Here is a 23,772-nt window from a genome sequence, read left to right on the forward strand (position 1 = left end):
TGAGGAGGAGTTAGAGCCTCAGCCCCGGCCTTGCTGGGGCTTTGGTTTAGGGTTTAGGACTTTGCCCCCACACTCCCTGTTTGGGGGAGCAGCCAGGAACCCCAGCCCTGCTGCAAAACTGTCCACAACAGCACAACCTACAGCTGGGCGGGGTGGGGGGTGTCCTCCCACGGCCACTAATTCCTTCGTGTGCCCCCAGGAGTGGGCAGGACCCTCCTGCCCCACGTCCCAGGCAGGGCCCGGCTCCCGCACGCAGCCACCGGCCCAGCACAAAGCCCGGCGGTTCCTGCCGGGTCCGGGCAGGGCAGAGCCCCAGCCAGGCAGAAATCTGCCCTTTATCCTGAGCCCCGTTTGCTGCAGGAACAGCAATGTAGTTGATTTGCTTAACCCTCATCCCACTGTGTATCAAAAGAGCTTCAGCATAAGCTAAAATAAGCTGCAAAATGTGGAAGAGAGACCTTTGATCAAGTAGAGGCGTGTGAAGGAAAGACACCACAGTCCACATAAATAAATGTCATCTTTATTTAACCAAATATAATTTATCAGTTAAGTTGACATCTGTCAATTCAGTTATAGGAACTATAAATAATTAAGACAGTCTTTTTCCTTTAATAAAAAGAGTAAACCAGTATTTTTCATTTGCAGTCAGCTGTATAGTAGGCATGCATTTGAGTGCAACTGGTGGGAAAAGCCTCTGACCATCAATATTCTTCAATTTTAAATTAGATTCTTCCCTGACCTATTCCCCACACGCACCTTAGACCTTCTATAAACGTAGGGACACCATCAGCCCAGCAGCGTGACAGCTCTCAGTCACCTCTGGGTCTTCATTTTACACGAGCAGTAGCTTCTTCCCCGGGGAATCTTTTCTTGGGGAACTAAATAGTGATGTGACCCCTAAAAGGCCAGGAGAATTTCTCATATATATACACACACAAAAGCTTAAGTGTTAATGGAAGGAGTCTCGTATCTATTCCTCAACGTTAGGCAGAGAAATGAGGTGAGCAGCAGAGAATACTCCTGAAGCCCCTGGGCTGAGACTTCAGAGCAGCAGGGTTTTGTGTTCTGTTGTGGAAGAGCTTTGGCCAAACGAGAAGCCCCGTCCCCAGGGCGCAGAGCGCGAGGTTCAGACTGCAGGGGGGGAAAGGGGGAGCAAGCCTGACGTTACACTGGGGGGGGGCAGCAAGGGGAAAGCCATCTCCAAAATCATCAATCCCACCCCCTAATCCCGACCTTCCTTTCCAACACGCTCGTCTCCAGAGTAAAGACCAGCTCTGCCCCCAGATCTCTAGGTTGGGACAATGCCCCATCCCAGACTAACTTTGGTCTTGACTTGGCCCATGAGGGACATTCAGCTCTTTCCTGGGGGGAGGCAGGAACTGTTCCTAAGGAACCACTCCTCACTCAAAAAGCAAAACTGTACTTAGGCAGGGCTTTGTAGAGCTCAGCCAGTTCTGGCATTGTGCACAGTAACAAACAGATCCCCCAGCCCAGCCTTATTTCAGATGAAGATGAGAATTCCCAGCACCACGTCTGCCCGCCGAGCAGCGATGCCCAGCGCTGTGGGGACAGAAAGCCAGAAGGAGAAGACAAACATTGGCCTGTCCGAGAAATACAGAAGTTAACCTAAAGGAGGAAATTAGGCCAATCAAGGATGGTCGTGTTCTGCTGTGAGGAACACACAGAAAGCAAGAGGAGAAGCCGACAACCACAAATCCAGCAGCTTTTAGGTGGTTCTGGAGCTGCAAATAAGTAGGACAGGCAGCGTGCAGACCAGGAGCAGAGCTGCAGCCCCCCAGGCCTGTGCACCCAGCTAAACCGGGAGCCTTGCTGCCCCTTCAGTGCAGCAGCACCTCACATCCTGACCCCGCACACCGGGGACATTGCCCCGGCCTTCGGGGAGACAGGGGCAGCTCCCCAGGGCCTGCGCAGTGCAGCGCCGACATCAGGCTCCGTGGGTTATACTGGATTTTCCCCACGCTTGACAGATGTTAAGAGCTCTCCCCCCATCCACGCTTACGTGTTCAATTTATATTTGAGCGTTAGAGCCTGTTCCATGGCGCTGTCTGCCTGAGCACATCGTTTAAACTTGGTAACTGGGGGAAGTTTCCAAGTCGCTAAGACCTGCTTACATCAAACTGCACTCAGTCTACTGAACTGATTTATATCCAAATGGGAAAACTAAAAAGCGTTCAGTGCCGACAGCGTTCAGGAAGATCATTTCCAAACGCCTCAGTCACTCAGCCAGAAGAGGTTTTCTGTCATCACGCCGCTGCAGACTGCACAAGAGCCCTGCCAGCACGCACGAGCAGCGGAGGAGAAGGCACCTCGGCCATCACCGAGCTGAAAAGCACAGAAAGCAGAGGGGAAACAGAGCGGGGAACCCCGCGCTCGGCCAGCGCTCGCAGGCTGACACCAGCTCTAACCCTGACACCAGTTTACAGCCTGCTCAAGGGTTCCAGCCCCTCGTGGGACAGAGCTGCACCACGAACCAGGGCTTCGGAAATCCAACCGCGCCCGCCGAGCTGTTTTCCAGCCGGTGCCTACGCAGAGAAATCCGGCGGCTGGACATGGATTCCCTCTTCCAAGAGACACCAAGAACCTAACGCTCCCAAGTTTGAATGCCCCAGGCTCAGCTGGGAGAGGCGTTAGGTGGCTTCTTCCCAGCTGCAAGGGGCCCGTCAGCAGCACTCAGCAACTGAAAAATCTTAGCGCACAAGACAGGATGTATTTTTCCATCCACCCCTCCAGAAAAGGAAACCGAACTGAACTGAGCAGGCTGCCATGAGAATAGTGCTGTGCCCACACCAGCACCAAGGAGAGGCGGCAGCCTCCACGCATGCCAGGAGTGGCCAGCAGCAGGGGAGAAGGAGGACGGGTGGGGAGAGCCCGCGAGCTCAGAGCGTGTCCCTCTGCACGCAGCAGCAGCAGCTGAACTGGGCTCCCGGCGAGAGGCAGAACAACTCCGAGATGCTGCTGGATGGTGGGCGAAAGGGAGCCCAGATCTGTCAGCAGAGACCAGCTTGCTCACAGCCAGATTTCAGGGCTCTGCAGCCCCCAACCCCGCGATCGCTCACTGTCCTTGAGGGCACAGAGGACCCTCCCTCACCATCGTGGCTGAACCCCTCTACCAGAGACTCACGTGCTTTGGGTGCTCGGCACGGGCGGGGGATTCAGAGGGTGAACACAAGGGCAGAGGGCGACAGGGCAGAGAAGACAGGAGGTACCCCACACCCTCCTCCATGAGGTTGTACTTTGCTAGAAGGTGCCTGTTCAGTAAAATAAATCTGAACCTTACCTCCAGTTTTTAAAACGCTTATGAAGCGAAAAAAAAGCAGCCCTGCACCTCCAGTGACAGGGACAGGGTGGGCTCCCTGCATGATCTGACTGATCAGTATCTTCACTGTAGCCTTGGTTCAGACATAACTGCTATGAAATTGCACTTGGTGATTGTCTCGTTACACTTTTTTTTTTTTTTTGTCCTTCCTAAAACTAGATTTATTTTCTGTACAAACTTGGCTTGAAATATAAACCACATAAAATTCCCATTGAAAATAATGAGAATCCAGTATCAAAGATGAAGTCTCAAGAGAGACAGGGTGGAGGGAGGAAGCAAAGAAGAGCAAGGGTGGAGGAGAAGAAACAACAACGAAATGAAAGGAGGAGGAGGAGGAGAGCTGCGAGAGGGGGGCAGCAGGGAGAGCTAGTCTCCCACATCGGAGTCCCGGTCACCGATGAGCCAGAGGACGTGAAAGCTGAGAGCGAGGAGACCTGTTCCAATCAGGTCCCCCAGCGCTGTCAAGTATGGGATGGAGAAGTTGTCAGGATCGAGGTCCCTGCCCCACATCCAGTGCACCATCCAGTCAGCAATGTACAGGAGAATGAGAACCTGGGAGGCAGGAAGAAAAGAGCCACATCAGCCACTGACCTCGGCCATCCCCGTCCTCGTGGAGCCTCCTGGGGTGACTCCAGGTGGGTGGGTTGGGCTCAGAGAGGCAAAATCCCACCCCGAGGAGTGGGGCCGTGGGGGGTCAGAACCACCTCGCCGGCGCTCCAGGCATTTAGTGGGGGCTGCATCCCCAAAGCAACTGGGACAGCACAGAGAGGAACCTGGGGAGTTTTGGTGGGCCCCTGGGCACCCAAATCCCCTGTGTCACAGAATCCCAGAATCACTCAGGTTGGAAAAGCCCCTCGGGATCATCGAGTCCAACCCTCAGCCCGACTCTACAAAGTTCTCCCCTACCCCACATCCCCCCACAGCTCATCCCAACGGCCCTTAAACCCCCCCAGGGATGGGGACTGCCCCCTCCCTGGGCAGCCTGTGCCACTCTCTGACCACTCTTGCTGGGAAACATTTTTCCTCATGTCCAGTCTGACCCTCCCTGTTGCAGTTTAAGCAACAGCCTGTCCTGAACAGCCTCTGCCCTGCCCTTCTTTAGCTTCACATGTCACCATCAAATCTAGGCTTAGAAGGGAGAACTCCAGCACCCAGACATCTGAATTTTGCATCTCGGTTTTCAGATCTAACCGGAATAAGTTCGAAGAGATCCGGGGCAAAGAGAGGGCTCGGAAGCAGGCAGGATGCTGGGGCTGGGACAGAACACCCGGCTTCCACAAATAAAAGAGCAACAGCCCAGCAGCCAAAACTACCAGAGTGTGACGTTCTCCCCCACCTGCTCCAACGCTGCGAGAGGCTCGTATCAGTATCTACAGACACAAGAAATCTGCCTTGGGTCCTCTCAAGCCTGAGCTCTGGGACGAGGATTTGAAGTGGCCACAGGCCTGTGGCCAGCGCCTGTGGTGCCGGCGGGGCTGAGAGGCCTCAGGCCGGTGGCAGTTGGCCCACGGTGGCCCCGTGGCTGCCAGCTCCTGCTCCGGCAGCTCCCGAGGCTGCGGCCTGCGCGTGGCAGAGCAGAAGCCCCCGCCGAGGGCCCAGCACCCAAATTCAGCCTCCTGGATGACAGCGCTCTGCTCTCACCCCTGATGGACGCTCCGACTCATTTCCTCACGCCGGCTTCGCTTGTTGATTTTAGGGGACACCGAAACCAGGCGCAGCTTCCCCAGCGGAGGGGGTGAGCAGGGGGAGCGTAACTGGGCTCAGCAGGAACCTCCCAAACCCGAGGGACTTTCCTGCCCTCTGATGCAGGAGCCAGGCGAGCGGGCACTGGATTTCTGCAGCGTGAACCCCCTGATCAGAGCAGCCGCAGGGGGAGGCAGGGAAAGGGCAGCACAAGGAGCCCTGCAAATGTCTCACATCCTGTTTTGCTCACCAGTAGTTTTAAAATTGCTAAAGCACCTTACAGGATAGCTTAACACACACGAGGTAAATGCTTCTGCTATCAGAAGGACTTATAAGAGACAAAAGACAGATTCAGAACTTGCCAAGAATGGTAGGAAGGAAAAAGCGTGTGTACAGGTATCAACAAAGAGGGGTTTATTCCATTTGATACCGGCATATTTGACAAATACAATCTACTCGGCACACCTTTCCCCAGCACATAAATCTCTTACCTCGGGACAGGGCGTATCGCTCTGCCTTCAGCAACGTAACTACAGCTGGAGGGGCTGAAGGGGCCCGTCCCCTCCTGCCCACCCGAGGGGCCACGGCCCGGGGGGCTCCAGCTTACCTGGAGAAGTGCAGCCGTCATGTAGAAGACGATGAAAATCAGGGTGAGCGTTGTGTGTCCGCCTTGCATGGAGCTGATGGTGTAAAGAAAAACCAAGTGTCCAGGCACCACCAGAAGAAAGAGCACACGAGCAGAGCGGGAATTCACATCTGCAAGGAAACAAAGATGGAGTTCAGGCTTAAGATGGATTTGAACACAGCAACTCTGTGGCCCCCTTGGGCTCCAGGGGACAAGGCAGCGCAACTACGGCCAAATCAGAAGCTGATTTAGGCTGGAAGGCAGCGCCTGGTTGATGACCCAACTGTCAGGACTCCCAAGGACTCTTTGCACCAAGCCTGGTAGGAGAGCTTAATTCTGTCCCCAGAGCAAAAGCTGTTCTCAGACCTCAGCTGCCCACAGGACTCACGTCCCACCTCTGGCACTGCTGTCAGGAATTTACCGTGAACGCTGAATTTCCTCGCAGCTCTGACAGCACCTTGTCTGGTGACCAGTTTTTGAACAGATCACCACCACGTTGGAGACCTCTCACCCCTCCTTGCTCTTCAGGGACAGCCTTGGCCCAGAAGGCTGGGACCCGGCTGCAGGCTGTCAAGCCTCCATAAAGTCTGGAGAGCAACAGCCTCTGCCCACACTCTGCGCTGGAATGCGAGTTTGGGCTGTGCTCTGCCCCACAACCGCCACAAATAACAGAGCTGCTAGGATGCCTTTGTAAGTGAGCAGCTTTCTGTAACTGCAGCTCTAAAAGCCCAGCAGAGCTGCGACGCTCCAGCAGCCTCGAGGCAGGTTCCAGTATCCTGGACACATCTGGAAAAGATTTAGAGGGTGGAGGATTTACAGTGTTAGACAGTCAGGGCATGGGACTGGCACACACATTTTCCTCCTCCAGCAGAGCTGTGCTGTCACACAGCAGCTCTGCTCCAGGTCTGAGCGTCTCTAGAGGGCAGGCCAGGGCAGAGCACCAGCACACCCCCGAGCTGCCAGCTGCCTCCCAGCAGACTTCAGCCACCATTTCCTGCGACAGGGCTCCAGGGACCGTCCCAGACAAGTTTATTCAGCCGATGGCACCAACTGCCGCTGGCAGAAGTCGATATATTTCAACACCCGACTCGCATACCTGAGCTGAAGAAAGTGCTGCAAGGGCTGGGGCACTTGCGGGGGGCTGTTTCGGAGCTCTCTCCAGGCATCCCGCTCATGTGCAGGTACGTGGAGATGCGACTGGCCTGCACTGCCACCAGGTTGCCACCCACACCTGCAAAGGAGGAGAGAGCAGCAAGATGATGTCTCAAACACTTTGAAGAGAAAGAGCTATTTTCAACAGCCAGCAGATCTGGAATTGCCAGGTGCTGGAATAATGTAGGACAGTCTATTTTTGACCTGAACTCCACTTTTGCAGGATGTAAAGGGCTGAGACAAAGCACACTGTTCTATGGTTTCCCCTTAGGCCCCTTAGCAAACAGATGCAATTCTATTACCACAGCTTTGATTGGAAGAAATATGTGAAACAAAAAAAATGATGAGTCAGCCACCAAAACAGATACAGGAAGTTTAAAAGTATTTTTTGCACGAGGCATAATGAAACTGTGGAATCCGCTAGCACAAGATGCAATGGCTCAGAATAAACTCCGTGTATTGCAAAAAAGTAATTTAAAAAAATTTCTTTGGTTCATTAGGCAGAAAGCAGGTCAAAACTTTATACCAGAAGCAATTAGATTTCCTGACTCCGAGTTGCAAATCCAAAGCTTTATGTCACCAGGTGCCACAAGGCACATATCCTGGAAGATGGGGGGGGTCTTCCACCAGCCAGGAGGAATCAGAAAATAAAGGCAGTTTTTGTTGGGCCCCTGGAAAACGTGTCTTTTTAGGCAACAACCTCCCAGGCCAGTTGCCCTCCCGTGAAAGGCTGGCACCAGGGGGAGCCACGCTGATGTAAAGCTTCAGTCAAACCACTGCCTCTCACTGGCAATCAAGAGGGAATTAGTCTCCTCAATCTGCCTGAAATAAGGCACACGGGGCAATTCCACTGTTTGCCAGGAGTCTCCAAGAGCTGCAATACCAGAACAGAAAGGAACTTACCATTAATAACCGGTGTGAAGACAGCCATCCCAGCAAAGTTTGGGTCTGAGACCGTTCTGTCCAAAATTAAACCCCCAACACTGCAGAGGGAGAGAGGTCAGCGCTGAAAGCTTGTCAGGAAACGCTCACAGAGAGCACCGAGGGTTCTCTCTGGTGCACTGTGCACACCCAGGGGTGATACACACACCTGCTAACATGCACCTAGGGCTGCGGCTCTCGCACGGGATTTTAAGCCTCAATATTTGATAAAAGAAGGCAGTTTGAGCAGGATCTGGTCTCATTGCTGCTAAAAACCATCAAAGACTACACACCCCCTGATGTAGTTTACAGCAACGCAGTCATCAAAAGGAATCCTGCCCTTCAGAGGGCAGAGAATGCTCTTGGGCACAGAGGATTGCCCAACGGGATCTGTGTTTACTCCGTGGCCACGCCAGAGCCTCCCCGGGCAGCCGCTGGGACACTGCTGGATTCCAGCAGGAAGGTGCTTAATCACTCCTGTGCCTCAGGATCTAGAGCCCCGGTTCTTTGTCCAGAAAACACAGGATGACCTCCAGTTTCCTGGCAGTCCAGACTGGGGATGCAGAAGACGTTTGGTTCCCTCTTGTTCCAGAATCTACCAGGTGTTGGTGGAAACGGAGCTGGGGCAGGGTCTGGAGCACAGGTCTGCTGGGGAGCGGCTGGGGGAACTGGGGGGGTTCAGTCTGGAGAAGAGGAGGCTGAGGGGAGACCTCCTGGCCCTCTGCAACTCCCTGCCAGGAGGGGGCAGAGAGGGGGGGTGAGTCTCTGGAGCCAAGGCCCCAGCACCAGGCCCCGAGGGAATGGCCTCAAGCTGCCCAGGGCAGGGTCAGGCTGGCTCTGAGGAAGGATTTCTGTGCAGAAGGGGCTGTTGGGCGTTGGAATGGGCTGCCCAGGGCAGGGGGGAGTCCCCGGGATCCCTGGGGGGGTTGAAGAGTCGGGCTGAGCCAGCGCTGAGGGATCTGGGGGAGTTGGGAACGGTCAGGGGGAGGGTCATGGCTGGGCTGGAGGAGCTGCAAGGGCTTTTCCAACCGAGAAGATTCTGGAATTCTAACAAGGGCAAAGAGGCTGAAGGGGCCAGGGGCAAGGGTGAATCGGGTGTGTCGGGGGGAGAGGAGCTCCTCCACGCCCTCCTACCTGCTAATTGCCATGGCGATAATGACTGGCTCCCAGCCGGAGTACAGCACTTCCCGAGTCGCTGCGTTCTTCTTGGCAATGATGATCCAGATGGGCAGCAGGGCGATGAAGAAGGCGCATACCAAAGGATTCACGTAGGCTTTGCTCTCTGAGGGCAAAAATAAGCAGAGGCAACATAGCAAGGCCACATCCAGCTGCAGTGAGGCGGGGTGCTACTTCAGCTGAGCTCAAGCCTGCCTATAGACTGCTGTCACCCCAACTCCAGTAAGGGCAGGCAAACTAGACCAGCCCAGCCTCATCTCTGCAAGACATGGCATTTCCTTCTCCTGGTGTACTCACAGGGGCTTTTATCGACAGATCCCAGTGAGTTCTCTTCCATTTCAACTTCCCTGGGCAAGACCTCCCAGTGCTGTTTCACCTTTGGCTGAACCTGGCTGAGTCGCATCCCCTGCATCCCAGCTGCAGGGAAGGAAGGTGGAGGGGAGGGAGGAGGAAGTCTAGAGTCTACAGCTGCAGCTCTGCACTGAGGATCCCCAGCTGGTGCTGACGGTACAAAAGATGAAATCCAAAGCTGCCTTCTCCCACTGCTTTAGCCACAGTCAAGCCCCTGGCACTCGGAAGGGGACAGCCTCTCCCTTATCGCTTTACCTGATGAGAAGGAAGTATGCAGATCACTGCCAAGACTGTCTGCAGCTACAAGGCAGTAAGAACGTCCGTTTCCTTCCCTTATCAGTTCTGACTAGGTCTCACTAACTGAGGTAGCTTCCAGGCCAGGCATCCTATACACCCCGAGAACAGAAAGGGTGAAGGAAGAGGGTGAAATGAGAGGGAGATGCAGCAGCACGTGCAAGGACCAGGGAGAGGCAAAATCCTTTTGTTGCTCCTCACCCAGCTCTTTGTACAAGCCCCAGCTGATTCCTGAAAGCAGAGCCAGGGTGATGAGATCCCCCAGGCTGGCAGCAATCGGTGTGGCAACGTTATCAGGGTTGATCCCCATCTTCCTGGATCCAATGATGACCCCAATCATAATCATGCCTACAGCAAAAAAAAAAAAAGAGGAAGAGAACAGGATGAGGCCAAGGGGAGCCCAGCATTTTAGGAAGAGGTGCGTGGAGGGTGTGCAGGGTCTGTCTCTCACCCAGAACAAGGGAAGCAATAAAAGCAGTAGCCACGCTGCTGGCACAAAGCAGGACAGCATGGTCAATGCTGAAGTGCCCATCTGGGATCCACCCGAATACCACTGCTGCGATCGAGGCCAGGAAGCCAACCACAGTAGCCTGAACCTGCAAATAAAAACTAGAGAGTCACCAAGAGGACTAGAGAGCAAAATGGTCCCGGGGTGAGGGAAGAGGGAAACACCACCCAGGGTACCATTTCAGGTGGATTAGCATCCATTGGGGAAACACCAGGTTTAACCTATAGGACAAACCATTACGGTGAGGTGACTGTGGGACAAAAGTGGCATTTGCCTCCCCATTAGACATGCAATACTGACAGTTGATAGCGAACCCCGGGCACTTAGACCTTCTGCCACTTGTCATAGTTGGGCTTGAACCAACTACCAGTATTTCCACTTTCTGCTCCTTTCACTTTTTCTTACCTGTATCAGAGCCATGTTCCCCGTTATCATCCTCCAGAGCTCTTTGGGTGTATCCATTTGGCCAATATTAGCCTGCAAGAGGACACGGCAATGTCACAGAAGACTGACAGCATTTTGCACTTGCTAACAATCAAATTCCTGCCTCCCGGCTATGCAAGTTTGTGCCAGGAGCAGGAGAGAACAATGACCTCAAGTCCTTAGCTCTTACAGGAGAGCAATTCAGTAGAAAAGGCGCCTGTGTCTGTGTGTGCACGTACTGTGTACAGCTGGGGCACAGCTCTGCACTAACACCTCGGTCTGTGTCACTCAGGCTGTATACACCCTGAGTAAATACAGCGCCACTTCTAAGTTAACTCTGGTCTTGTACTCCAGATCACCAAAGCTGTTCCCAGTTTCAGCTGCAGCACCTTCTCCTTCCCAGCTGCAGGAATGGGCTGACACTCTCCCCCACGGCAGGAGCGGAGCCAGACCCACTACAGAGGGGGTTTTGAAGGGAGCGTGAAGGGGAATTGACGTCAGTAGAACGTCTGATGAAAATCTTGCAAAAGCAACAAGATATACTTTGTCCCCGTGCAGAGCCACGCACCGCTGCTTATTTACACATTGAATCCACTCCGTTGGTGATTAAGCCAAGCCTGGCTTAGGCCCTGTTGGGTCATGCAGCCCCTCAGGTCATCCAGCCAGGAGGGAAATCGGGGGGCATTGGCCCTCAGGTCAGCTCTGTGTCCCAGCTCCGACACGGACCAAGGCCAGAGCAGCATCACGTGGGCAGAGGAAGCTGGCAGCAAGAATTACTGTTTCAGTTAAAAGCTGAGTAAACAAGGCTAATGCCACGTGGAGACCTAGCGAGTAGCGGGAAGCAGCCGTGGCACACGGGTCATCTGGCACCGCTACAACTGCGGGAGATGCTAATCAGACTAACCAGGAGAGATGGAAAGTTGCTTTAATTCCCTGGTGGATGATCCAAAATAACCCAGCAGAATCACTGCAGGTCGCTGGTTATGGCAGAGCATCAGCATCCTGTTCTTCCCCAGCACCTTGTGGGTCTTTATGGGAAGTTGGAAGAAGGGACAAGCAGAGAGTATGAGCTTATACCCAATCGTGTTATTAGACACTGATGAACTTGAGGAGCAGACAAGGGGGAGGCTCAAACAGTCTGAAGCAGTAAATGGATGTTGGGAGTTACTGGCTGCCAGTGTCAAACTCAAAACTTCTGCACAACAATACAGCAACAGTTTCCTTCTCTCACGTTTCCTTGCTGGTCTCCAAAAAACCCAAGAAGTCAGTGATCAATAATCCTCCTGCTCTCCTTACTGCATGCGTTTGAGAGAACTGCCAGCTCTTTTCAACCAGCACTGAGATGTGCCCATCTCTGGAGTGAATTATTCGTGTCAGTTTAGTGGAGAGAAGGAAGGAATGGGGGAAAAACCAATAAAAAGTTGACTGGAGTAGCACTGAGCACATCCAGCACAGGAATTTGAGCTCCATATGAAGCCTGACCTTAAAATTCCAGCCACATGGCAATTAGGTTGGGATTAACATAACCTGGCTGTAGTCACTGGCAACAGGAGTTTAATCCTTTAACTAATGGGAGAGTTTTGCTTCTTAATTGTGAAAGGAATTTCTGAGGTGCCTTAATGCAGCACTAATTAGAAACTCAGAGTCTGAGAAACCACTCCAGGCTGCTTTCCTGTGGAGAGAGCACGAGACCCAGGCCGTGAAGCCCTAGGCAGAGGGGAGCTCCCTCTGCACGCGGGTCCCCCACGCTGAGGGAAGAGGGCAAGAAAAAAAAAAAAAGCCCGAGAGATCATCCTACCCCACCACGCAGAGATACGAGGAGGTAGAGCTCAAGGTTAGAGGATTCGTGTGGAGGCAGCACAGCCTTCTCCCCCGCCAGGGCAAAGGGCAGCAGAGGACAAAGCCCGGGTGTTGGCCCACGAGGCTAATGCCACCCCCCAGTCCTCAGCTCAGGGGCGGGAGGAGGCAGGAGGACACCAAGGCTGCTCGGTGCAGATGGGCAGGACTGGACGGGTGCTCTCTGCACCAGTTTCCTGGTGATGCTGCTGCAGCCACCAGAGCAGATAGGGGAAAGTTTTGCATTCCTGTGACTTTCTGCACAGTCTCGTTTCTCTGCCAAGCCTGCCCCAACGTTGCTCCATGCCAGCCCCATACGGGAAGAGGATGAAGAAGCGTCGTGCTGCCTTTGTCCCAGGAGAGCCAAGTGCTCACCCGGATCAGCCCACACTCGGAGAGTGCAGGCTGGCCAAGGTCAAGAGGGAGAACGGCCCGTATCTGGGACAGCAAGGATCCTGACATGATCCAAACAATAGAGAGGGAATAAAACAAAGGGATTTGTTTCCCAGAATGAAGGAGCAAACAAAGCTCAGCCTGCAACACAAGCTGCAGCGCTCGGCCTCTGTCCCTACAAGCCCTGGCACCCGAGCACAGCTGGGCAGGGGCAGCGCGAAGCCTCCCAGCAGCTCTGGCCTCCCCAGCAGCGCCTGGGGAGAGGAGACCAGTGCCGAGGGGGAGCAGGCACAGCCCAACTATTGCCAGGTAATGCTGGCACGGCCACCCCCAGGCAGCTCAGCACCCTGCTCCTGCAGAGATCGACAGGCAAGGGCTGAATCCAAGGAGGAGACTGTCCCCAGAGTTGGCAGGAATCGACAGGCAGGGGCTGGGGTGCAGAGGCTGAGCCAAGGGCTAGTCCAGAGAAATGCTGGTGGCCTTCCTGCTCCCCAGGGACTGCAGGAACCACCTCAGACTCCGCAGATTACGATGCCAAAGTGCCACCAGTTCAGCGGAGGAGCACAGCACCCTTTAGGGTACCCACAGGGAGCTACTGCCTGAGGGACAAAAGGGGCTGCCGGTGACACAGGCTGGATGAGCAGCTCAAAACATTGGCTCTGCTGCCACCCAGGAATGCACCAGAAACCTGGCGCCTCAGGGACTAGCTGCAAGCGACTAACAGCTGGCATCACCCTGGTGCTCGAGATGGAGGAACAAGAAAGGACCCAGGAGAGCAGATATACAGAGACCTTTTCAACACTCTCCTGCGCTTTCTCCTGCAGCCCCCAGCAAGGGGAAGGCTGAGAAGCAGCTCGCTGCTAGCTACACCTGCTGCTACCACCAGGGACTCCTCCATCCCTACATCTCAGCCAGCACCTCCCTCGGGCCAAGGTGCATCAGCTCCTCTGCACTGTCAAGGCCAAGACCAGGCTCCTTGCTGCTCTTCCAGCAACGCACAGCAGAGTTAAAAGCCTGGCAGCAGGCAGCTAACACCTTGCAGATGTAAGATTCAAAGCTGTATGTACTCCCATCATGGGAAACAGAGAAACATCAGGCAGTCGCTTGCTGTCATGCTCAAGCAGAAGATGCTTTGCAGAAGGAAGGAGTGTTATTATCCCTGTTAGGAGAGGATGTCAGTCTCTCTCCAGCGCTGCTCAGCTCCAGAGACAGACTGCTGTGTTATAGAAACATTTAAACACAAAGCAATTCATTTACAGTTGGACTAACACAGTATTCTGAGGCGCTAACAGAGCCTGCCCCCATCTCTCACAGGGAGCTCACTGTTTCACAGGAATCAGACTGAATTCTAGCAAGAGAAATGCCCAGCCATGCCTCTCCATCAACTTCAAGAGGCTGTCAATCCACCTGCTCGCTCTCACTCCAAGGTCCCCTCCGTTTTGGCCTTTGCTGTACGGCTCTCTCCGGGCTCTCTCATCACCCAGTCCTCCCGAACCTGGCTCATTTTAGCCTGTTTTGACAACATGCCCACACCCAGCTTCCTCAGGAAGAAAACTGGATCCGAGCACTCCAGACATTAAACTGCCAAAGCCAGCTCACGCACACCATGCCCTCTGGGCCCACGAGCAGCCGTGACTAGGAAATGAACTGTCAGCAAAGCTTAAGGACTATTAAGCCTTCAAATCTGATCAGTCCAGTGGGATGAACACACCTTCCCAGCACGCTAAACTCCAGGCTCTGGTTTCTGGGGTCACTAACCGGGGCAGTTTTGTCTGCCCAGCCACCACACACACACAGCCCTTCCCAAAGCAGCATCCTGCTCCCTCCTTCCACTCCCTGGATACTCACAGCTGTCGACAGGCGAGACGCCAGAGTCATCTCCAGGTTCCCCTTCAGGCCCAGTAATGCAGGTACTAAGATAAATACCTCCGTCACGTATTTGAAGACATCCCAGTGCTGCAAGATTAAACCAAAGACAGACCATTAAAAAATAATCATGGTTTTGGACTGAGTGTCACTTACTCATCCACCTTTGCAACTTGGCACTGCCCGTCTGCGGCCCTGAGGAGGCAACCCTGTTCCGCTTCTGGTGCCACACTTTGAATTTTGCAGCAATTTTACTGGTTTTGACATTCGTGTAGTAGTGACCACATGTTCCTGCTGAGCTTAAAAACCGGATCTCAGCCTGCAGCTTTCAGTTAAAAATCCCCCAAAGATTAACCACTGACAAAATGTTTATGCATTACAGAGGCCAAAAGAGAAAAAGATGAAGAGACTTTGCCCCAAACTTCCAGTTTTTATCAGAACTGAGTACAGAAATTCAGTCAGTCTCAGCTGAGAGCCATTCCCTACGTGTGTGTCTTACAGATACATTCTGGAACAAGGCACTGCTGCTCCCTGATCCTGCCAGCTCCAAAAAGCAGCTCACCGTGGCCTCTGTTCAACCCTATCCCCGCCGAGGAGGTGTGTGTCCTCCCTCCCCTGGCACCTACATTACTCACAGATTTACTGACTACTCCGGCTCTACAGCCAAGTCAGCTCTCTTGGGTGTGAGGCAGAAGAGCAGCTATGGTTATTTAGGAGAAAAGGAAGAGTAATTGCAGGGCGAGCCATCTTATAGGAGAGCAGCTGGCTTCCATGAAAACACAAAACCACCCTAAGAAAACCTCACAGCCGCATTTAAAAAAAAAACCTGCAAGCTACACAAACCTCACTGCTGGTTATTTTAGTGAATGTTTTGCAAGAAGGCCCTGTGTCCAAAATAACTCCTGCTTCCCACATCGCCTGACGGCCACACTCTTAAAGGACACTGAGCACAGCTGGAATCGCACTCTCAGCAGCTGGCTGCTGTGCTGAACATGTTAACAGTCACAGCTCTTGCAGCTTTTTTTCCTGCAAACGTTACCTGCCACGGGCTCCATCCCTCTCCTCGGCACTGTCAGACTGTCTGGCCAACAGGACATGTATTTCTTTCCAGGACAAGGAAAACTATCAGCCAACAACTTACAGCTAATACAAGTCACTCTACCTGCATGACTAATACCTTCCTGTGGGGAAGGACTTCTGTTATTTTTGTTTATTTTTCCATCCTTTGTGCTGCTTGCCTTCACCACCGAGCCAACAAATTCCAGTTTCCGGCCAGGTCCTTTGCAATGCCATGTCTGAGCCACACTCACTTGAAAAACTGTGAGCACAGGAGGCAGGTAAGTGCTTGTGATGGATGAACTGGGACCATTTTTCCTCAAAGGGAAAAAAACCTGTTTTCCAGTCAATAAAAACCCCCTTAATGTTTCTGACAGCTTGGGAAGACAAACTAGCCACGCTCTCCAGATCCCAGGTGCAGAGCAAAGCTGCTCAGCTGTTGGAGGCACAGCCACAACCCCCTCTCTGCTCGAGGATGAGGCTCCTAAGGATACCCAGTTTCCAGACTCTCCTCGTGCAACGAGCAGTCCTCTCCCTGTTGCTGTCACAGGCAGCACCTAAGGAAACCACCACGGTCCAACCACCCCGCACCAGCAAACCTGACCTGGGAGACCTTTTCACAGCAGCCAGAGGAACTCTGCAGGGGTTTGGCTCGGCACAACTCTCCGAGCAGGGGATATATGAGTTCAGTGCTCACTGCTGAGCAGGGCAGGAGGGAGAATCAGTCTGAAATACTTCATCTGACACAGGAGCACATCAGGTTGTGCTTCCTTTAAGGTCACATCTAGGACCAGGCAAGCTCGCCTCTCCTCGGTCTATTTTTAGGCAAGCATTATGATTATTTTGGTGCTGCTTGTACAGGTGAATCCTTTGCTACGACTGCCCTCAGCAGTGTCTAGAATTCAGTCAACAAGCGCCACGCTCCCACTTCCCAGGACACACAGGGTGTCACCAAAATCACTTAACGAAAGGAACATCGTCATTAGTCAGACCGCAGGCTGGAAGTGCTGTGCAAAAGTTTCCTGGCTCTTTCTGTGGAAGTAGAGGCAGGATCAGGCAATAGCTAGAACAAGTTCACGGCCCTCCCTCACCTTGTCCCAACCCTGGCTTTGTAAATTAACCTTTAAGGGAGGTTGAACTGCAAGCTGGTGCCTGAAGCCGCTGTAACCAGAGCAGCTCCCTGAGCAAGACAGGGGTGTTCCTGGAGAAGGGAATAAAAGCCATCTTCAGGGAAGGAAAACAAGGAGATTTCTGCAGACATCAGCAGCTTGCTCACTGCAAAGAGCAGGACCCATGGGTTCCTGCCAACTTTCTTAATATAAGATGTTATACAACACTGGTCTACGGGCATTCAGTGCGTCTCGAAGGTCTCCCTGGCTCCGGCAGAGAAGAAAGCTCCCGCAGAGCCCTGTGCCCACAGTGTGGCTCCGAAGGGAGAACCAGAGCCAGACTGTTTGGGGAAGACAAAAAAGGGAAAAAAGAGAAGAGGAAATATGAATTTAACTTCAGGACATCAAGCCTTTAAAATCCCTCTCCCCCCTGTAACAGCCCCTCTGACAAGCACAGAAATAGGCTGCTTTGAGGGCGAGGAGGGAGGCTATCACAGCACACAAGATTCTCCCAGATTGTCCAGTCTGCTCTGTGCAAAGGGGAACGCCCTGTGCTGGGGAGCAAGGGGGGTCCCGGCTGGCTTCAGCAGAGCTGTGGAAGAGAATGACAGGGAGAGGCACTTCATCTCCAGCGCCTCCTCCCTGCCCTCTGGGGAGGGGGAGCAGGGAGACTGTAAGCAATCTAGGTTTCATTTATTTCAGCTTCATTTTCTACTAAGCCTGTGGTCCCTTCAAACACAAATCTGCCCAGATACCAGAGCCACCAGACCCTGGTCTCTCCCACGCAGCACTGGAGGGGCAAGATCAGACCCTGACCTGCCACAGATTCTGGAAGAAACTTCAAACCCCAGGTGGCGTTTTGCAGTTTCCTCCAGGCTCGGCGCCTTTCAGAAGCTTTGCACCTGCAGACAACAGATATTCCCAGGGTAACAGCTGCCACTCAGCTGCTGTCATTTTCAGTCACTACGTGCAAAATTAAGGCTTACACACGTTATGAGTAACAGCGTGGTTTCGCTCAGATTATAGCAGGATGGTGATTCACGACAGCTCAGAGGGGAGGGATGTGCTGCAGGTCGGAGCTATGGCTGCCTTGGCACGGCTGCTTCGCACCCTGCCCTTCTGCCAGCACCCTCCCTCCAAAATGCCAAGGAACAAGTGGCCTTATCAGGAGAGGTCCAGCTCCAGGGCTGGCAATCCCCACCTGCCACAGAGGGATATAAACACCAGAGGTGCTCAGGCAGGGCAACGAGCAGACTCCCTCCTCCATACAGAACCCTGCCCATCCCATCCAAAGACTCTCCAGGGAGCAGACAAGTCTGGAAGACAACAATCAGGGCTCTGCTGGGAGAGGGACTGTGCCAGTAGTCCTCTACTGCACACAAAAAAGCAGCTGGTATGCTCACAGGTCACCTGGCCCAGAGGTCTCTCCAATCCCAAAGGGAGCAGAGACCAATTCTCCTCCTGAGAGGCAAATTCATAGGGACACATTAACGGGCCAGCCCGGCCAGAGGCCAGGGCTGCTTGTTTTCACAGTGGGGAGACCAATTACAGCTGGCTGATTAGTCTGTTTATCCAAAACAGAGGAAATGGAGTGTACGGAGCCCTCCATCCACTGCAAACCACGGCTACATCCAAAGCAATGGGACTCCAGTCTGCCCCAGTGCACCAGTTACCCACTCCACATGCTTCCCTCTTTTCATCCAAGGCTCTGAGTCACTGGGAAACCAGTTATCGAGCTCAGCTCCCCAGACTCTGCAGGCAAGCAAGCGGAGACCGCACGCTTCCCATCCCCCTTCTCCACCCTATGGCATTCAGATACCTCATTTAATCCCAAGGCTAAAGGGAGTTAGAGTTGGCAGGACAAGCTGCACAGCCACACGCTGAGCTGCTGTGGGATAGAGGAATTATGAAGCTTTATTTCTATAAAAAAAACAAACAGGAGAACGCAGCACTCTGCTGCGGTATCGCACCTCTGCCCCACTCCCCCTGGCCAGAAGGGCTGTTCCTTCTCCAGGAAAGGCTTTAGGTTGGGTTCAAAATCACTGGTCCTGGGAAACTGCCAGAAGAGCCATGGATGAGTTTACAGGGACTTCATGAAGGGAAACATGCTTGAAATGTCTTTTTTCTTAAGAAAATTATTCCAGTAAATCTCTCTCGGATTCATTTAGCGTAGCCAGCCTTTCCTGTTGAGTCACTTCACAGCTCTCTCAACAGGCTGCATCAAGAGAAACCGTAAGGATGACCAGTGTGCAAAGGCATGCAGGGAAATAGCCATTAGGGGCAAGAAAGCAAGAGAAGTGTCTGCTTGACCACCCACAAACACAGAAAAAGCCTGACTTACCCTACTGGCACACAGCTCGGGTGGAGATGATCGTAACTGCTGGCAACACAGACAAGTGACTGACATGTGAGTCTTTCTATGCCAACACTACGAGGGCTTGTTTACCCCACTTAAGCAAACAGACGAGCTTCAAGCAGAGCATTTTTGGTTGACCACAGCTCCAAAATGGCTGCCTCCTCCATCCAAATAGTTTCATAAACCTACACTGCACAGATGATGGAGTTTCGTGCCGGGTATCAAGACAACTCTGTGCTGCCTGTCTTTCAGAGCAAAGGAGAAGAGGTTAAGCAGCTGATCTGCTGCCGGAGACACACGTTTGGAGAACACATGCTAGAGAGACCGGCGCAGGAGCCACGCTTCACGAAGGCACGTTTCCCACAAAAAAGCCTAAACAAGCTGCTCGGCTGTTGGGTTCCCAGTGTCACCTGCCATGAGAGCTAATGGGAGATCACATCTGGTAACACATCAGTTTTCATCCAGAGGTAGCAGCCAGCTCTCTGGCTGCCCTTTCCTAAGAATCACCTCCACACACCACTTGGGAAGGAACCACTGTTAGCCCAGTTGCCCCCAGCCACTTCAAGAGCAAGAGGAGGCAGCGCAGGGGCTGCTGAGGCAGCCTTTAACCTTCGGAGTGAGCCACCGTGCAGCTTCCCGCACACACCGTGGCAGGAGAATCATTAACCCAGCTGGCACGAGCCCGGTGTGCTGGAACAGCGCAGCAACCATCGAAGGTGAAAAAGTGACACAGGACCTGTGGAACTAGCGACTGGGATGTCTACAGACGCCATCAGGGAAGTGCTTTATTTCAAGCCGTGATGCACAGGGTGGTCTCAGTTCCTAGGCAGATGTTTTGGCTGCACATGTGCCAGCTGCACGCTCCTGCTCCAAGCTGGAGCAGGGCAGGTGCAGGACAGGGGTGCTCACAGCCTCTTCTCTCACTCCAGACATCACCGAGGTCTCCCCCTGTCTCCCCTGACCCCAACCAGCACACATGGTAACTGGTCTCCTCCCCTCATAGTTGCTATCTGCTCAACTAGCCTTGGCATTTGAGTCCCCCCTGACTTGGGATCAAGCCACGGCCTACAGAGACCTGATTCAGAGCCCAGAGCCCTGCCAGGGAAATATCAATCCTACCTGCACAACGTCCAGCACCATTCCAGCAGCAACTGTCCCAAAGCCTGCCAAGAGGAATGGAAAGAGGACTTGCAGCCCGATGGAAAAGGAGGTCTCCTTGAGGGGCGAGGCTGGCTCAGGACCGCGGTCTGTGCTGGTGTCATCACTTTCATTGCTCTGGCTGCCATTTTCCAGCAGGGCGTCTTCTTCTCGCACCCCTTTAGCATTGGCACGGGACTCCAACATCACCACTTCTACCCTGTCACCATCAGGTCCCAGAAAATTCGAGGGCTCCACCATTTGCCCCCGGTCCGGACTGGTGAGGCAGTCCACGGGCACAATGGGCAGCACAGCCCCATTGGCCTGGGGGGTCTCCTTCTGCTCTGGCTTGGAAGACATGCTGCAGAGAGGCTATCCTGACCCTTGGCTTGGTGGGCCTACAGCCAGCAGCTGTTCCAGAAAAGATCTTCTGCCAAAAGCTTATAAAAATGGCCTTTCCGGCATCTAGAGGCAACCTCTCCTATCCCTGCTCGCCTGCCTTTGAGTGCAGAGACTGCTCCTGCAGCAGAGATCCCCATCAAGCAAAGTCCAGAAGCAGAGGACACCAACCACTGAGCTAGCAGGGAACGCTGCCGGAGTCGGGAACTACAGCAAATTCACTCTAGTTCTCCTTGTCTCCAGCACCCTGTGGTACAGCAGCCACCACGACAGGGTCCAAGTTTTTCTTCTCTGATGTACTGACACTTTAGTGCATCTTTCTGCAGGTCTTCTTCCAGCAGCGCCACTGCTGTGATGGGGCACACAAGGCAAGAGAAAAACAGATGAAGACTACTGAATAAGACAGAAGCTTAAAGAGATAAGGAAGCAGAGAGTAGATAGGAGAGGGAGTGGCTTTCAGAGATAACAAAATCCAGAAAAGCTCTTCTTACTACCAGGGCTTTGTCACTTTCTCCAGGGGCACCGTCCCTCTGCAGAACCAGAATCTGAAGGTTCCTGCAGGCTTTTGCTCTTCTTCAGCCTTTTTTGTGCTCTCTGCCAAAACGACCAGCAATACCAGCAAGCTCCAAGTGTCACTGTCGTCCTCGTCTTCCAGAAGAATTTCTCACCTTACAGCATGAGGCAACGACAATTCTTATTTAAAGTCACAGCAAGTTCTCCGTTAAGGTTACTCACTGAGCTGCACAGGTTGTAGGGTGGGAGCTGGCATTTGGACAGCCTTAGTTTAACGTCACTCTCTGAGAACTCGTCTTTCACCTGAAATACATGGGAGGAAAACCGATATTCTGTTGGAACTCGTGGAAGTCAGCGTAACAGCTCGTTCATTCAACAATATTTTCCCCAGAGATACGCTGAAGGTACAGCCACCAGCCACACTACCCCTTACTCTTTAAACCTTCCTTCACAACCCTTCGTGCACTTCAGGGGGGCTGCGTCAGGGGACGCGGCGGGGGAGAAGGGGAGCAGCTTTCTGCTCCCCGTACCCCAGAAATAAGAACCCAGCAGGGAGCTCCGGGGTCCTGTCCGGAGGCTAAAGCCCCGCACGGAGCCACCGGGCACCACCGCGGCGGGGGCTCTGTTCCCTCTCCGTGTGCCGCAGAGCCCCGTGCGCGGTGGAAGCGCTGCCGGGTGAGCGCGGGGGGGGGAGCGGGCGGCCCGCACCCGCGTATCCCCACAAGCCACCACCTCCGGAGCGGCCCCGGCCGAGGCCCGGCCCCGCCAGCGGGCACAGCGGCCCCGGGGACAGCGCGGAGCGGAGCTACCGCGGCCGCCGGCCCCCTCCCTGCGGCACGGCACTGCCGCGGTCCCCCCCCCGCCCGCCCTCCCTCCCGGTGCACCGGGCATCTCACCGCTGCGCACCCGCGGAGCCGCCCGCTGCCCGCTCCGCTCCGCCGGACCCACTGCGGGCTGCCCCGCACCGCCCTGACATCACCGCCCGCCAATGGTGGCCCTGCCCAGCGCGCCGCGCCGCGCTCCTATTGGCCAGGCGCGCGTGGCGTCACGCCTAGCCACGCCCCCTCCGTCAGGGGCGCGCTGCCCACGCAGCGGCGGGGGAGCGGCGAGGCCCCGCCCCCGCGCAGGGTCACGTGTGCCGGAGCCCACATGGAGCGGGCGGCGCGGCCGCCATCGCGCCCCGACCCCCCCCGCCGTGCTCCCCGGGGCCTTACCTCCTCCCGGGGCGCTCCCCGGGGCCTTACCTCCTCCCGGGGCGCTCCCCGGGGCTCTACCGGCTCGCTCCTGGGGCGCGGCGCGGGAAGGAAACGCTCCAACGTCCTTCTCCTCGCTGTCCAGCCGCCGTCACTCTGCCGAGCTGGGGGAGCCCCTCGCCGGGTCATGCCCTCCCCACCTGGGGAGAGGGGTGTCACAGTCACATTTTGTCATTTTATCTCTATAAATTGTTAACTAAGCACAGATTTGATGTGTTGATCATGTTGGGAGCGAGGCCCAGGAGCACCAACAGTACAGGCAGTACGCGCTGGCTTTTAGGCCTCCCCGCCAGACCCTTCTCTGGGGTCGTTCAGCAAATAAAATCAGGAATAGAACCATGGACTCACTTTGGATCGCCTTACACCAAACCATCCCACAACAACACGTATATAAAAAAGCGTAATTTCTGCTACAGAGACCAGTGCCTCATTGCTCTGTAGAACTCTGTATTCTTGAATGAAACCAGCTCTTCTGATTCATGTTTTCCTTTTTATTTCCTTTTTTTTTGTTTTTCCTCTTTTTTTTTGCACGAGTGGAACTTTGGACCAGTTGTTGGTTTTCCTTCCTGCCTTTCCTTTCCTCCCAGGAAACAGCCAACAGCCAGTTATTACCCAGAGTAATTACGTGATCCCCAGCTCCATGCCTCGGAGACAGGTTTTGAGCCAATAACGGTCGCCGTGACACCAGCATGTGTGCGAGGGGAAAAGGGAGGGCAGCGCAGGAACCGCATTTCCCCCCCAGATACACTGAGGCAAGCGTGACTAGAGCCGGTGACTTCATTTTCTTAAAATAAGGAACGATGGTAGTGACGGTCAATGGCAGCAAGAGATCCTTTGTGATCGAGACCTCTCTGAAGATGTGGGCTGTGCTACCTCTCTTTCTCTCTGCTCATATTAAAAATCGAGCATGGGGAGCTTCCTTTCCTGAAGTACTTGTTGCTTTGGAAGAAAAGCCTGGCCCACTTGAAGCAGAGCAGGATATATCATGATATAAAGCAGCACATAGATCAGATAAACCCACTTAGGACTTCTAACTTTCTCCAGCCCAAAACCCTTTGCAAATGTGCCTCTTCTAAGAAAACTGAATTTGTGGAGCAGGTGAGCGGAGGGGTGCTTTCACTGTCATCCAGCAAGTGGCCAAGTGCACTGGGGTTTGTGACCAACTGCTGCTACACAACCTACTTGAAGGTCAAGGGGTGATGAGCATCTGCAGTCATGTGACTAATTCTCAGGATCTGCTGTGACACCAGCAAAGAGACATCAAGGAAAACTTGAGACAGAGACAATAAAATAATAAAGCACAGCTCCACACTTGAGCTGGGAGCGGAGTTCTAAATCCTGCCTCCAACCCAAGCCTCCGTTTTCCTTTGTCCAAATAAACCGG

At 53.9% G+C, this 23,772-nt stretch overlaps 1 protein-coding gene across 3 annotated transcripts; it reads right to left on the reverse strand.

The window, feature by feature from the left end:
• Positions 1-512: 512 nt before the first annotated feature.
• SLC41A1 (solute carrier family 41 member 1) lies at positions 513-22,126 on the reverse strand. 3 transcript variants are annotated; one of them, XM_074925268.1, is made up of 11 exons: positions 22,042-22,126; positions 20,206-21,438; positions 14,548-14,655; positions 10,453-10,524; positions 9,991-10,135; positions 9,741-9,887; positions 8,853-9,000; positions 7,701-7,780; positions 6,742-6,876; positions 5,628-5,776; positions 513-3,889 (listed from the first exon to the last, which is right to left on the reverse strand). In XM_074925268.1, exons 2-11 carry the CDS (start codon positions 20,581-20,583, stop codon positions 3,704-3,706), a joined length of 1,548 nt encoding a protein of 515 aa, XP_074781369.1. In that variant the 5' UTR covers positions 20,584-21,438; positions 22,042-22,126; the 3' UTR covers positions 513-3,703. The 3 variants fall into 3 exon arrangements, with proteins under 3 accessions (XP_074781369.1, XP_074781368.1, XP_074781370.1); XM_074925267.1 differs by having other exon boundaries at positions 22,032-22,121; XM_074925269.1 differs by lacking the exons at positions 20,206-21,438; positions 22,042-22,126 and adding an exon at positions 19,072-19,269.
• Between the last annotated feature and the right edge of the window lie 1,646 nt (positions 22,127-23,772).

Source organism: Athene noctua, chromosome 23 (genome assembly GCF_965140245.1).
Source record: "Athene noctua chromosome 23, bAthNoc1.hap1.1, whole genome shotgun sequence".
In the NCBI taxonomy this organism is placed as follows: domain Eukaryota; kingdom Metazoa; phylum Chordata; class Aves; order Strigiformes; family Strigidae; genus Athene; species Athene noctua.

Coding starts and splice junctions, on each gene's coding strand:
- SLC41A1 (XM_074925268.1), bottom strand. CDS start 20,583: ATGTCTTCCAAGCCAGAGCAGAAGGAGACCCCCCAGGCCAATGGGGCT. Junction 10,525..14,547: donor CGTCTCGCCTGTCGACAGCT/GTGAGTATCCAG, acceptor GTCCTCTTGCAG/GCTAATATTGGCCAAATGGA. Junction 7,781..8,852: donor ATCGCCATGGCAATTAGCAG/GTAGGAGGGCGT, acceptor CTCCCTCTGCAG/TGTTGGGGGTTTAATTTTGG.